At 34.9% G+C, this 14,653-nt stretch overlaps 1 protein-coding gene across 1 annotated transcript; it reads right to left on the reverse strand.

The window, feature by feature from the left end:
• Positions 1-7,064: 7,064 nt before the first annotated feature.
• LOC145591110 (EIN3-binding F-box protein 1-like) lies at positions 7,065-10,623 on the reverse strand. The gene is made up of 2 exons (XM_081647511.1): positions 10,317-10,623; positions 7,065-9,710 (listed from the first exon to the last, which is right to left on the reverse strand). Exons 1-2 carry the CDS (start codon positions 10,339-10,341, stop codon positions 7,813-7,815), a joined length of 1,923 nt encoding a protein of 640 aa, XP_081503637.1. The 5' UTR covers positions 10,342-10,623; the 3' UTR covers positions 7,065-7,812.
• Positions 10,624-14,653: the final 4,030 nt, after the last annotated feature.

A 14,653-nucleotide genomic window follows, 5' to 3' on the forward strand; every position in this document is an offset into this window, starting at 1 on the left:
CATTAGGGTTAGAGAGAACAGCTTGGTGAAAATAAGTCTCAGCTCAAGTAACGTCCTTGCTGATTTGCCATATTAGTTCCCCATTGAGAGAGAATACGTTCCCATCTTCAGCTTTCGCCAGTATTGCCCGTTCGCAGTATTCTTCTGCTTTGGCCAAATCACCTTTAACCTGCACAATATTAAACCAGATAACTGTCATTCTATAAAAACTTTGGTTTTATAATTTTACCTGATAATGCATGAGGATCATAATAGAGTATCCTACCTCTTTCAAAAATCTGGCATAGTTTCCCAAAAGCAGGGCATTTCCAGGATTATCTTTGATCATGTTCTTGAAATACTGATCTGTGTTTCTGTCGGACTCGCCTCTGAGCATGCACAATCTTGATATGTTGCTGCGTGACGAATATATATTGATGGCTTGGGATGGGATACGCGGTGAGAGTGAAACTGCGATGGATAGTATTGCTAGAGTATGGGTTGAGTTGATTCCAAGAATCATTTCTATCGCGGAAAAGCTTGAATTGTTAGGACTACTAGAGAGAAGTAGAAGGCTGAACTTGTTGAGAATTTGGTTTACCAAACAAGTTTAGCATCTAGTTCAACCCACACCCCCCCAGGTCCATAAGGAATCAAATGTTTGATAATTATATTTTTAAATGAAACACGCTAGTTTATTGTACTTGTTAATCGAAAGTTTTATTTTCGGTGGAATCTATGACATGGCTCATTTAAATGTTTTTGGAAATTAATCCTTCTAATCCAAATCTCGTATTTTTAGAAGGTTACATTGCTAACGTGGTGCAATGCAAGTATGCATCGATTAGTTTTTGAATACTCGTATGCTTAATGCTTAACAAGTAAACTACTAGGGAGTACCAAGTTTGGTTTTGCTGCATTTTTGGAGGGATGAATACTTGAGCTGCCTATTCCTCAAGACCCGAACTTATGTGACATATCTTAAGATGGATTACAATGAAGCGTTGAACCTTAATTATTTTGCAAAAGAAATTATAATGTACGTAGAATCTTCTCCTAAAAAAAAAAAAAAAACCTTTTAATGTTTCGTGTTCATTAGTTTCGTTCATAGGTGATTCCCCTTCATTCCAGCCAACAGCAAGAAACGGATCAGATTATAAAAATGGTTAAAGAAGTCAGCCGAAGTGTACTACTTACTAATTAGAGCTTAATTAGGTACGACACTAGCCGTGTTAATTGTTCATTAAGCTTTGCTAATCATCAACTTGAGAATTTATAGGCGCTTTAGATTAGACTAAAGTTGAAGGTTTTGCAACCATATCGTAGAAGACATTATAGTTGGCTTGGAATAATAGGGTTATAGAGAGCATGATGCTTATCATAATACAACTTTCACCAATATAACCAAAAAAATTCATTATTGTCTATTTTTTAGATAGTTGTTGTATATCACTAATTACCCTTTACACTATCATATAGCCATCATTTTCGGAAAAAAAAAAAAAAAAAAAAAAAAAAAAAAAAACCATATAGCCATCATTAACTATGTAACAGTCTAAAATAATAGTCTATTGTAAGAATTTTCCTACTAAATCTACATGCAACATACGGAGTACTAAATAGTCTAATAAATTATTTCCTCATTAGGACAAACTTTAAGGGACGGAGGGAGTGGCTCGTAACCCTTGAGAGGTTGAAGTACAGCTACTTCGTTGGACTATGAGAGTGATTACCATTTTACAATTTGGCGTTGACTCGTTGACCGTTGACAAGTTGAGTTGTTATAGGTTTTTTTTTTTTTTTTTTTTTTTTTGAAAAGCTCCAAGAGCTAAGATTAGATAAATAAATTAGCCAACATCAAGTTCTGCAAGGGATAACACTCCTTGCGGGAAACTATCAACAAACAAATGCTCAAGACCATCAGGGGGGAGTTGCCTCGCCATTTCCTTTCATTGATTCCTCATTTCACAAATATCGGCAATAGTTCAACAAATTCTATGGACCGTGGTTGATAAGAAAATTCAGCACGGTTTAGTCTAAATTTGTGGATTTAAAATAAAAGACCGAGTATTTGAGGACGTTGGAAGTTTGATTTCATTTTGTTAGAGTTAGCAAAAGTTTCATATGTGGCTGGATACATTATCTGGTCGGGGTTACTTGGTTGATCAGGAGAAACTCAGACGATCAAGAGTTATCTGATTAGGAGTTACTCGTGTGTCAGCCGGTCATACATAAAACACGTTAAAATTAAAAGGTTGTTTTAATTGGATGCCATTGGAACAATTTCAGCTTTCAGGTAGTAAGAGACCAAGTGTTTGACCTTGGAAGTTTGATTTCATAAGAATTTAATAAGCAAATAAAATTAAGAAAAGGGTTGACTGATTATTACAGAATAGAGGGAGTAGATGGCAATTTGAAGATTATGATTTCTGAAAAGTCGAAATCCTAAAAGGCCCAACTTACTGCTCCAATTTCGGTGGGGTTTGGACATAATTTGAAACCAACAGCACCAAAGGGACCCAGCAATTTTCTAGTACAAAGGCCCAACAGTATAGCTCATAGTTTTTTTTTTTTTTTTTTTTTTTTTTTTTTTTTTTGGCTAATTAAGAAAAGGGTTTTTCTCATGTAAAGAAGGTAAGGTAATAGTGTAATACAGTAGTCCATTTCGTGGTAAGATGGTATACTCATAGATGTTCGGATGTGTATAAAAATATACAAGTATTATATAATAATAGGAGTATATATTACTATAAATATTATTGATCTGATGTAGTCTAATATGATTTTAACGAGTGTAAATAAATCAATTCCAATTTGCCATCTACCACTAGTTTATGTTTGGTGACCACGTGAAGATGTGTAAATTACTAGAATTGAGTGAATGACGAATATTTAGAGAGATTACACTTTTAATAAAGTTGATTGCATCCCCAAAAATGTATCTGACCATGGAAGATTTGCTGCAAAATGCATGAAAATAGTTTTTGTTTTTTAATTGTTGTCAATGAGAATCTTCAATTAATTAAATTTATTGAAATTATAAACTGATGATCTTCACAACGATTAGGTATCTTTTTTGGTATGAAAAAATATCTTCTAATAACAATAATAGTTAAGATGCTTAATTTTGCACTCCTATTTCATCTTGGTATTGATTCTCCACCAAATTGGTGTTAAAACAGAGTTTTTTAATCTTTAAAATACACTTTAATATGATTGTTAAAGCTTCTTTGAAATAATATATGACGTGATACTCTGTATAAAGTATGAAATATTTAGTTATTTACTATGAAATTCGAACTCATAAAACTTTTGTCTAAGAAGTATTAATTTCTAAATTAACAAGATATATAATGACATACGACGCGTACTATATAAATATATGAGTGTATATAATCTCTACTCCGTACATTGGTTTCACGCGCGTGACTGTTGTGAAGCTAACTATCAACTAAAACGTTACAATAGTTACATAAGCTAATTTTCTAGAAAAAATGTATTTGAACTTGATTACGATTTGGTTGGGATAAAAGTAACAAAACATGAACCACTAGTAGTAACTACTATGAAATGTGCTCAACTAGAATTTTCCAAAAGATAGGAGGAGCCAGAAATTTCCTAGAAAGATAATATTCTTGGTGAATTTACATCGAGTTTTAATTAGTCGTCATTCTCTTATACTTTTTCTTGGTTGCATTTTTTGACTATCTCTTCCATAATAGTGCAAACTATATTTTTATCTCTGTTTAGCTTCTAGATTTTAACAATAGTATATGTAATGACTTTTGAAATGGAGGAGAAAAACAAATTACTCTAGCAACATTTTTAATTTTCAAGTACAAATTACAGGAAATTGACTTTATATTAAAGAAAATATCCAACTTAATAAATTTTTTAAAGGGGCTTGCTTGTATTATTTAGAATTGGTTGGTTTAGGTACCAAAGTTATGATGGTCATGTACTAATTAATGTATTTAAGGGGAAAAAAACAATTTTGAGAGTCATTAAATGGAAAATTACATTTGTATAACATCTCAAAAAAGATTTTTGGTCAGGTATTGTCTAATATGATCCTAATAATTCGGTGGTTGGATTTATCAATTATTTGAGAATTGTAGTTTCCAGTGCATCATTGCGTACTCACCTATGACAGCCAGCTAATCCCATGGTCTCTTGTCTACATTTTTCCTTTTTATTCAAAAAAAAAAAAGAAAAAAAAGAGTGAAGATTATGCATTTTTTGTAAGAAGATGATTATACACATTCTGAAATTCCCATGCAACAAACTTAGTTATGAACTTTGTATGATTTAGACTAAGAATTTATGTATGAATTAATTTGTTATATGCTTTTATCTGTTGGATGCTTGGATCCATATTTCTTCCGTAAATATGGTACGTAGTATTATGTTTTTTTGATTATATATTGTCTATGAATGATTCAAGAAATTAGTAACATTAGTTTTTCTAATATTAAGAAGTAAACAATATTCAATTCTTCGATAAGGGTACATAATACAGACTCGCCGCACTCATTGGAATTTAGATGTTCAGATTATGCTGCCCAGAAAAAAAAAAAAAAAAAAAAAAAAAAAAAAAAAAAAAAAAAAAAAAAAAAAAGTTCAGCTTACGGTATTAGCTAGACTATTAACTTTGAAAAAAAATAGGGATTTGAAATTTGTAGAACTATTTTTTGTTTTGAAGTGCCAAAATTTGTGTAATTAAGTACCAAACTTTGTATACCGTATATAGAGATCTGGTGCCAACTGAATAGTGAAAAGAGCCTCTAGGTAGTCGAGGCATACCAACTACCAAGGTTAATCTCATCTTTGCTTCATCTTTAATCACAATACTGTAGTTTAATGGTGTAAATTTATCATAATTATCAATTGACAGTTATTCAAAAGCAATTGATTACAGCAATTAATCTTCCTGTTTTCAAGTATAATCTATGGCTTCATTTTTTTCAACTTATTTCAGACAAAATCAATCAATCAATCAATCAATCAATCAAAGCCTTAATCCCAAAAGTGGGGTCGGCTAACATGAACCAAATTTGATTATTCCGTGTAGTCATCAACATAAATCTTTCTCCTCCATCCCTTACGATCCAAAACTTCATCCTCACGTAAATCCATGCACTTCATATCCTTCCTCACTCCTTCCAACCAAGTCATCTTTGGTCTCCCTCTTCCTCGTTTAATCCCTCCATGGTCCCACTCTTCCACTCTTCGCACCGGTGCACCCTCGGGTCTCCGTCTTACATGTCCAAACCAACGCAGACGATTTTCCCTTAATTTATCTACAATGCCCGCCACACCTACTTTCTTGCGAATAACCTCATTTCTGATTCTATCTCTAAAAGTGTTTCCACACATCCACCTTAACATGCGCATTTCCGTAACCTCCATCTTTTTAATATGCTCTTTCTTAGAAGCCCAACATTCTGTACCATAGAGCAACACTGGTCTTATGGCAGTCCTGTAGAATTTTCCCTTCAACTTTAAGGGAATGCTGCGGTCGCATAGCACTCCCGTGGCCGCTCTCCATTTAAGCCACCCTGACTTAATCCTGTGGGTCACGTCTTGATCAATGTCACCATTCTTCTGGATGATCGACCCTAGGTACTTAAAACATTCACTCATGGTCAAATCCTTTCCATCCAAACTCACCACTTCATTGCTTGTCCCCCTCTGAGTGCCAAAACGACATACCAAATATTCAGTCTTACTCCGACTTAGCTTAAACCCTCTAGATTCCAACCTTTGCCTCCATTGCTCCAACTTGACATTAACCCCATCCTTAGTCTCATCCACCAAAACGATATCATCTGCGAACAGCATACACCATGGAACCTCATCTTGAATTGGTCTAGTTAATTCGTCTAGAACCGTTGCAAAAAGAAAAGGGCTTAATGCAGACCCTTGATGCAATCCGATTGTAATAGGGAAATCTTTTGTCAACCCTCCGCATGTCCTCACATTTGTTGACACATCCCGATACATATCCTTAACTAGGTCTACATACCTTCGTGGGATACCTTTCTTCAACATTGCCCACCAAAGTATCTCTCTTGGCACCTTGTCATATGCCTTCTCTAAATCAATAAAGACCATATGAAGATCTTTCTTCTTTACCCTATAAAACTCCATCATTTGTCTTATCAAATGGATTGCCTCCATAGTAGATCTCCCAGGCATAAAACCAAATTGGTTATCTGAAATGCTTGTGCATGCCCTCAACCTTTGTTCAATCACCCTTTCCCACAACTTCATAGTATGGCTCATAAGCTTAATTCCTCGATAGTTAGAACAATCTTGAGCGTCTCCTTTGTTTTTATAAACCGGGACCAAGGTGCTCTTCCTCCAATCTTGTGGGATCCTTGTAGCCGTCCATATCTTGTTGAAAAGGTTTGTTAACCAATCAATACCAATCTTACCCAAACACCTCCACACCTCTATCGGTACCCCATCAGGGCCAACCGCCTTCTTAGGTTTCATCTTCCTCAGTGCAATCTCCACCTCTACTCTCCTAATCCTTCGCACATACTCCATGTTGATTTCTTCATCACTCATAGAGGTATCTCCTATCACAACTCCATTACTTCCATTAAATAATTCATCGAAGTACCCCTTCCACCTGTCCTTGATGCCCTCCTCTTGCACTAGGACCATTTGGTTCTTATCTTTGACACACTTCACCATGCCAATATCCTTCCTTGCCTCTTGTCTTCTCTTTGCCATCTTATAAATGATCCTTTCTCCCTCCTTGGAATCAAGCTTTTCATAAACCTCCTGATATGCCTTTTCTTTTGCTTGGCGAACAGCTGCCTTTGCCTTACTCTTAGCCTCCTTATACGCTGCAAAGGTTTCATCACTCCTACATTTTCCTAAGGCTTGATAGCATTCCCTTTTTTGCTTAATTACTGCTTTCACCTCTTCATTCCACCACGAAGTATCTCTCTGTACCGAAGTTCTTCCCCTTACTTCCCCTAAGACCTCTTTGGCCACTCTTAGGAAACAGTTCTTCATTCGTAACCAGATACTCGTAAAATCTATCATAAGAAATTGCAGAAAGGAAATTATAATAGACAAGAGACCGAGCATATTATTCATAATTCTTACATTAATTTAAATCCGTTGCGGAGAACAAGTTCATACAAAAGGCGCCTGTAAAAAAAAGGCTTGGCAAAACTAATGAAAAAACAATCTCACCCAAAAGTGAAGATTGTAATGGCAGCTACTGCTGCCGCAGCCAAAGCCCCCTACCAAACAAGGCACCATACTTCGAACTTACAAAAGCAACGGTAAACAACTAGCAACACCCACCAGTGACCAACACCCACTACCATGAGCGGAACATAAACCACTCGGACATGGAGGACTTGGTAAAACCGATACACAGACTTGAAAAAACACTTCTAAAGGTTCAGAACTCAGCTCAAAAGTAGTCTAAAGCCAAGCTAAAATTTTTTTTTTTCTTTTTTGTACTTTTTTTTTTTTTTTTTTTTTGAATGAAGGTCCAGAAACCCAGCAAAAGATAGACAAAGGCGAAACCCTCCAAATCCAGAGACCAGTAACTGTAATCTCAGGCATCAACGACCGCTCAAGAATAAATTCTTGAAACAGATTTCCCATATTGAGGAAACCTGTAAAAAAAGGGGTATAAAATCGATCGTTTTCCTCCTGGAAAAAGAGCCAAGTCTCTGGCAAAGGGTAAGCCCGTTTTGAACTGATGGACCCAAAAAACTTAAACGAACGTTAACTATTCACGATTTCTGCTGATGTACTTCTGAGGCTACTTGAATTCACTGAAGAGCATATATAGCTTCCCACTTAAGAAAGGATATCACACCTGAAAAGCCGCTGCACGAGCATGTCAACAACAGTGCTGCTGATTGAGTTGCAGTTCTGAAGATTCAGCCCCATGAGAGACTGACCCAACTTCACCAAGAATGGCAAGCACTTGTCTGAGAGCATTGAGCACCCAGATAAAGAGAGGATCTGCAAGCACAGCTGCTTTGACCGAGCCAAAGATGCAACACCAAAATCAGTAATGGCACACTTGGAAAGATCAAGTTCATTGAGCAGAAGGCAATCGTCAGCAATAGCCACCAATCCTGCATCAGTCACTTTTCCACATCCTTCAAGGTTCAACACCTCCAGGGTTCCACCATGGAATTTTGCCAGTGCAATGACAACATTGTCGGTCACATTAACACAGCCAGTGAGACCAACCTTGACAAGGCCAGCACCAGCATCACAGCTCTCAATGAGAGAGAGAAGGCCAGCATCAGTGATACAGGGAAGCCCATTGAAATTGATACATTGCAATTGAGGACATAGCTTTGCCAACATGGCCAAGGTCATGTCTCCAAGCCCAGGGCAGTTACTAACTGTAACAGATCGAAGTGGTGTGGATTTGATTGGAAGGGGGAATCCCAAAATCATATCCTTGAATCCATAGCAGCTAGACAAAGTAAGAGCCTTCAACTTAGGACCACAGTTAAAAAGGAGACCAAAAAACCCAATTTGGGTAATCCTGTGGCACTCTTCAAGTTGTAGGCTCTCAAGGGATCTTGCAGCTTTGGCAAAAGATACCAATCCGTTATCAGAAATGAAAGCACACTTCTTCAGAACAAATTGTTTCAAATTAGGACAACCTTTTCCAACAGCTTCAACTGCTACATCTGTGACTCCACGGCATGATGAAATGGTAAATGACCTGAGATGCTGAAGACCCTCAGCATTACCCATGACCCAGAAACCCTTTTCATTCACATTCTGAAGGTTGGTCAAAACAAGATCAGTAATGGCCTTTCCATAGTGGCCAACAACAGCAAGAGAAAGATCAGTGACATTCAACCCCTGTAGCTTCAACTTAGTTATGGAGAAAGATGCTGATGCCATCAAACTCGCAACACCCTGATCACCGACAAGTGGGCAGTCCTTGATGGTAACTGACTTAAGGTTGGGACAGAACTGTCCAATTGATTTCACACCTTCGTTACCAATATACTGACAACCCTCAATACTCAACGAGGTCAAAGTTGGACAACTCTTGGCAATGGCGAGCAAGGCCTTGTTGGTGATTGATGGGCAATTGCAAAGGTCAAGTTTCTCAAGTCGGTGGCATCTATTGGCAATCTCAATAAGGCCTTCATCTCCAATGGAAGAAATGTTCCAAAGAGATAAACTCTTTAGAGATGGGCAGCATCGAGCAACAGCCTTCAAACCAAGGTCTGTAACTCCACGGACGGAATTGTTTCCCCTGATCATAAGCTTGCCCAAACCACCACGAGCAGCACTTCCTACAGCAACAGCTGCAAGTCTAACATCGGTGGCTTTCTTACCCTCCAAACTCCTGGTAAGAAATCCATCGTTCTCAATCTCCTCAGTTTCAGCAGCAGCAACCTTATTTTTGTTGCATAGATCCTCACTAGGGATGCAGCTCAAAAGCATAAGCCATCGCTTTGAAACGCCAGCACAAGAACTCCTTTCCTGGTCCCCAGAAAAACGTCTGAAGATCTCGAACAAGCACTCGTCTGGGAGGACATCAAGAGAGACCTGCTTCTTCTGTTCTACACTCTCTCCTGCTACAATAGGGGCACTGATCCTAGCCCTTTTGTTAGGGAAGTAAACATCCACATGGTTGGCAATACCAAGGGACAAAAAGCTACCAGCTTCCTTGGGGTTTGAGTATATTGATCCCCCATGGTAAAATTCCTCACTTCCTGAAAATCCAAATAACCAAAACAAATTCAGTATATGATTCCACCTACATCACTTGATCCCTTTAGCTAATTAAACTAACCGTCAAATTACCCACATCATCGAAATTCAAGAGATCACCAACAATTCATGATTAAACAAACAATTATAATACTGAATCACTCATAAATTATCATGAATATCTACAGTGTTCTGCATAAATTTCGAGGCCTTAACATACAGATCAAATGCCTATGTTCATAAAATCAAATCAATTTTACCGAAAGTTAGCCTAATCCAACAAAAAATAAATAAATTAAGAGCCACTACCTCAAATTCATGCAACAAAAATTGATAAGCCAAATCACACCAAACCCTAACTAGCTCTAATTGAAACAAATTAAGTAAACCCCATATGCCAAAACTACCTGAAATTTTCAGTAACTAAATACCCAACAAAACTCAGATGCCAAATTTACTCAACACCCAATCATACATAAAAAATTAAAAACCCAATCATACAAACCCTAATTAACTCTAAACAAAACATGGCAAAAGCACCCACATGAAATTAAATACAATAAAATCATAAAATTTACAGAAATGAAAGACAAGGATCCAAAACATACCACTGAAATCGAAGATCTGAGACATGTTGAAAGCTGATTAAAAACCTCGGAGAGGCAAAAAAGGGGAGAGCTAGACGAGTAAAAGAAGCCACCCAGATCCTCAACAGCTCCAAAAATCGAGATTATGAACACAAAAACAACAAAGATGGATGAAAATTGAAGGTCTGCAAAATTCATGAGATGAGAAAGTAGAGCGTGAAAGAGAAAACCCTATTGAAAATAGGGCAAAAAAGGGGGAAATTGGGGCGAAAGGAAAGAGGGGAAGGGGGAATGAATGAAACGAACGAACAATGAGAAAAGGTTTGGTGTTGTGGATGTGTTTTTATCTTTAGATGTTGTCAATGTATTAAGGTGGGTCCAACAAAAATAATGTAATTGATTATTTGATTTTATATTATAAGGTTATTAATAATAGGTGGGAAAATGCATGAATATGATTCATATACAAGGAATTTGGAAGGTGTGGGGGATAGATGACATGCAAATGCAATGAATCTCACTCTAAAACTTGTATTCCTAAGTTATCACATAAACACCCACTTGTCTAAATTACCCTTTTATTTGGGATTCAAAACTTGGGTTTGGTACAAGGTGTATTCTTTTTTCCCAAGGTAGCTGTTTTTTTTTTTTTTTTTTTTTTTTTTTTTTTTTTGTATGGTGATGGTAGTGTTTCTACTTTTAGCCTCGTATAGTGTACGTAGTCGTTACTCGTTAGGGTTATGTACGTGTCCAATTTTCGTTTGTTTGAAACTGCAACTTGTCATAGTGAGAACTGAGAAGTATGTCTGCCTAATGATGTGTTGTCATTAAGGCTATATATAGTATTTACCTATAAATATTAGGTCATATTTGGGAAGTTCTTTGAAGTTATGAATCACATACCTTCTCCGTCAAAAAATCTGCTTCATATTGGTTATCATGAGTCTATGTTTAATTCACCTTATTTTAGCAATTTATTGCTTATATCCTTATTAATGTCAAACCAAATCAATGATCATACTATAACATACCAAAGTTGATGATAATGAATTGATATTCTTATTTATGTTTTGATTGTTAAATATTTTTTTAGTTTTTGTATCATACGGAGTAAAAAATCAAAAGTACAAAAATTTAGGTATATAGAAAATATACATAATAGATAATTTATCAAGACCAATCCAGTCCAATTAAGTTGGGAAATGTTTGTATATTTTTTTAATCAAGATCTCAACCTCAATAGATTTCAATATTTTCTAAACAATTTTCTAGTCATTATGTTTAAAACTGCTATAGTTTTGATGGAAATTTTATACATACTGTGGCGGCTAATGCGCGCACCACAGCTAGTCATACCTGTAAAGTTGTCACACTTTTAATTATATATTGCCAGCATTAATAGAGGAAAATACATAAACAAGTAATTTTAGCGTAAATGTTCGCACACTATTCATAAGAGTAAAAAATAGGCAGTTAACATTAAAGACGACAAATTAGTAAATAAACATATTAAGGGGCATAGTTGTCTCAACAATATTCATAAATTATCGAACAAAGATATTCAAGGTAAATACTCCGTATGTAAATAAGTATTTTAAGGGGCATAGTTGTTGTCTCAATACTATTCATAAATGTAACAAATACTTCTTATTATATAAGAGTAACTATGTAAATTAACATTTTAAGGGGCATAATTTTCTCAACACAATTCATAAGTGTTTAGCCATACTTTTTAAAAAGTATGGATTTACATTGTATAAAATTTCATTAAATAGATAAATAGTATTATACCCTCATAGTGTAATGGTACATTATATTTTTCTAATAATGCAAATAAAAATAGTACTATATTATGCAAAATACAAGTCAGGACCGCACCCATCACCTAGGAGATAGGTCCACATTACAAGTCTAACAAGGTTCCAACCCAAAACTACATGACAATAATAATGGAATAGCCCGCTTAGTCTTATAAAGTGGTCCTTTTAATTTCATCACTTGTGATATTTTGGCCGGAGCACATTGTGATATTTTGGCCAGAGCACACTTTCATACTCCCCCTCATGGCATGGTTAAGTTGGCATAATGAACTTAAGCCATTAAGGGCCAGTTCTCTACAGTTTAAGTTCAGTTCAATTCAGCTCCGATCAGTTCAGTTCAGTTCTTAATTTCCTTCTCTCATAAACAATTTAGTTCAGCTCCAATCAGTTCAACTCAGTTCACTTCAGTAAATCAGAACATACCCTAAAGCTCCCAATAGTGTCTAGAGATGAATCAAAGAAAATGTTTTATGAAGCCTAAGCACATTTTCACGATATACAACTACATGTACGTCTCAAACTCACAATCCATATATGCATATAATATACCTCAAGTTTAATCACTAAGGTCATTTTTTAGTTCACTTGTTTTTACTTATTTCAAATGTTCAAATCAGATTAAATCTAAAAAAGTAATTTCAAATCAGGAAAAATAAGTTATGACATACTTTATCGTTTCATGTGTGGTTTTTTAAATATTTTTAGTTACATAATTAAATATTTTTTTTTGAAAATTACATATTAATAAAATGGATTTTGCTAACAAGTGCTCTGGGACGTTAGATAACTACTTAATATATTAGTTAAAATAGTATTAAGTTTCCAATGCATGACAAAATCACGCGTCGATCGGTGTAATTAATGTTAATTTTACTTTAATATTTCCATATTGAGTTATCTTATCTAACGCCCCGAGGACGCTCGTTAACTTTTGCCTAATAAAATACACATTACTATTTACTACAAATCTAATAAGACCCAGATTGATACATACTAGTATATTTTGTTTTATAGATTATCAAACACATAAGATCAAAGTTTAGTCAAATTAGACAATCTGATCATATCATATCATACTAGCCTACTAGGTCACATCATATTAGACCATATAAGTTTAAATCAAATCAAATAAGAAAGAATAAGGTGAACTAAACAAGCACTAAATAATAATTGTGACATTAATGTGTGATATAGAGTAGATATTTGAAATTAATAATTAAGGGCATTGTCCGGCCATGTCCAAAAACTAATTAATCATTATTTTCCTAGCTAATTACTGTATTGGTAATATTCTAACTAGGGCATCTCGACCTAAACATGTCTTATTGTCAATAATATGATCGTGTTAGAAACGTAATGCACATCAGCACATGTGATGAAACTAATTGTCTCATATTGAAGAAAATAGGAAAAGGATGACCAACTTTGCACTCTATTATATAACCCATTGATTACTTATTATATTAATTACATATGACTAAATAAATATATTGATGAAACTATATTAATAAAGCCTATATTATATATAATCAGACTTGATCTCATGATCTCATTGAATGTAGACTTTTGAATGACCTAGCTAGTGAAATAAATCAATGTTCTTCACAAAAATATCTACAAAAGGATCACTATAGGAACGATAGTTACGATAAATGTATCATCCATTCACTGATCAAAGTGCCAATAGACATGATGCATAGTATTTGAATAATGAATACAATATGGACTATAAAGAGACTAGCCAAATGGAATATCTAGAAAAAAGTTGAAAAAATAAGTCACCCATTACATTTTACTAGGGTATTATTAAGATAAGACCGTGTATATAAAGAAAGTAAACAAGAGGCAAAGAGACCAGAATTGACATTGAAATTTGACAATTATAAGATTCATTGCATACTTTTTAATTAATTCATCAACTAATATAATATGTAACGTTATTTATACACTTGCGCTCTTGAATTTGTTGAATTTTTGACCAAATTAAAACGCGGCTACACTATATAATATGAACCTGGTCCAAGTCATCTAGCAACTTCCTCATGTTTTTTATTTTCTGCTTTTAATTAAACTATACTCTACTAATTATTTTTTAATCCAAATTGTTTTAACTAAATTAATTTAATCTTTTGATCTAAATGATTTTAAATATTAATAAACGTTATTAAACCGTCCATTTTGAGATCCACGTGCACGAACACACACACTCTCTCTCCTTTCTCTTTCCTAGGAATAGTATTTTACTCAAAATTCCTTTCACCTGAATAATTTTTGTTTAATACATTAATTTGATTTTCCAGTTCATATACAAGTTGGAAATTACGTTACTACATGGTAATATAATGTTGAAAAAATAGTCAGATCAAGTTGGTCTAAAAAACATAGATGATTATTAGCAAGTACATTCTCTTATGTCCTCAAGATTATGAATCTAGCAATTTTCACATGCCAAAGCTGGCAAATATACGCAACTTGCAAATATATCATGCTTTTATTAGCTAGGTTGGCTTACTCCTTTAATCAACCTGGTTTTAAATA

The sequence above is a fragment of the Chenopodium album genome, chromosome 18 (genome assembly GCF_948465745.1).
Source record: "Chenopodium album chromosome 18, dcCheAlbu1.1, whole genome shotgun sequence".
NCBI classification, from domain to species: domain Eukaryota; kingdom Viridiplantae; phylum Streptophyta; class Magnoliopsida; order Caryophyllales; family Amaranthaceae; genus Chenopodium; species Chenopodium album.

Coding starts and splice junctions, on each gene's coding strand:
- LOC145591110 (XM_081647511.1), bottom strand. CDS start 10,341: ATGTCTCAGATCTTCGATTTCAGTG. Junction 9,711..10,316: donor TCAGATCTTCGATTTCAGTG/GTATGTTTTGGA, acceptor TTGGATTTTCAG/GAAGTGAGGAATTTTACCAT.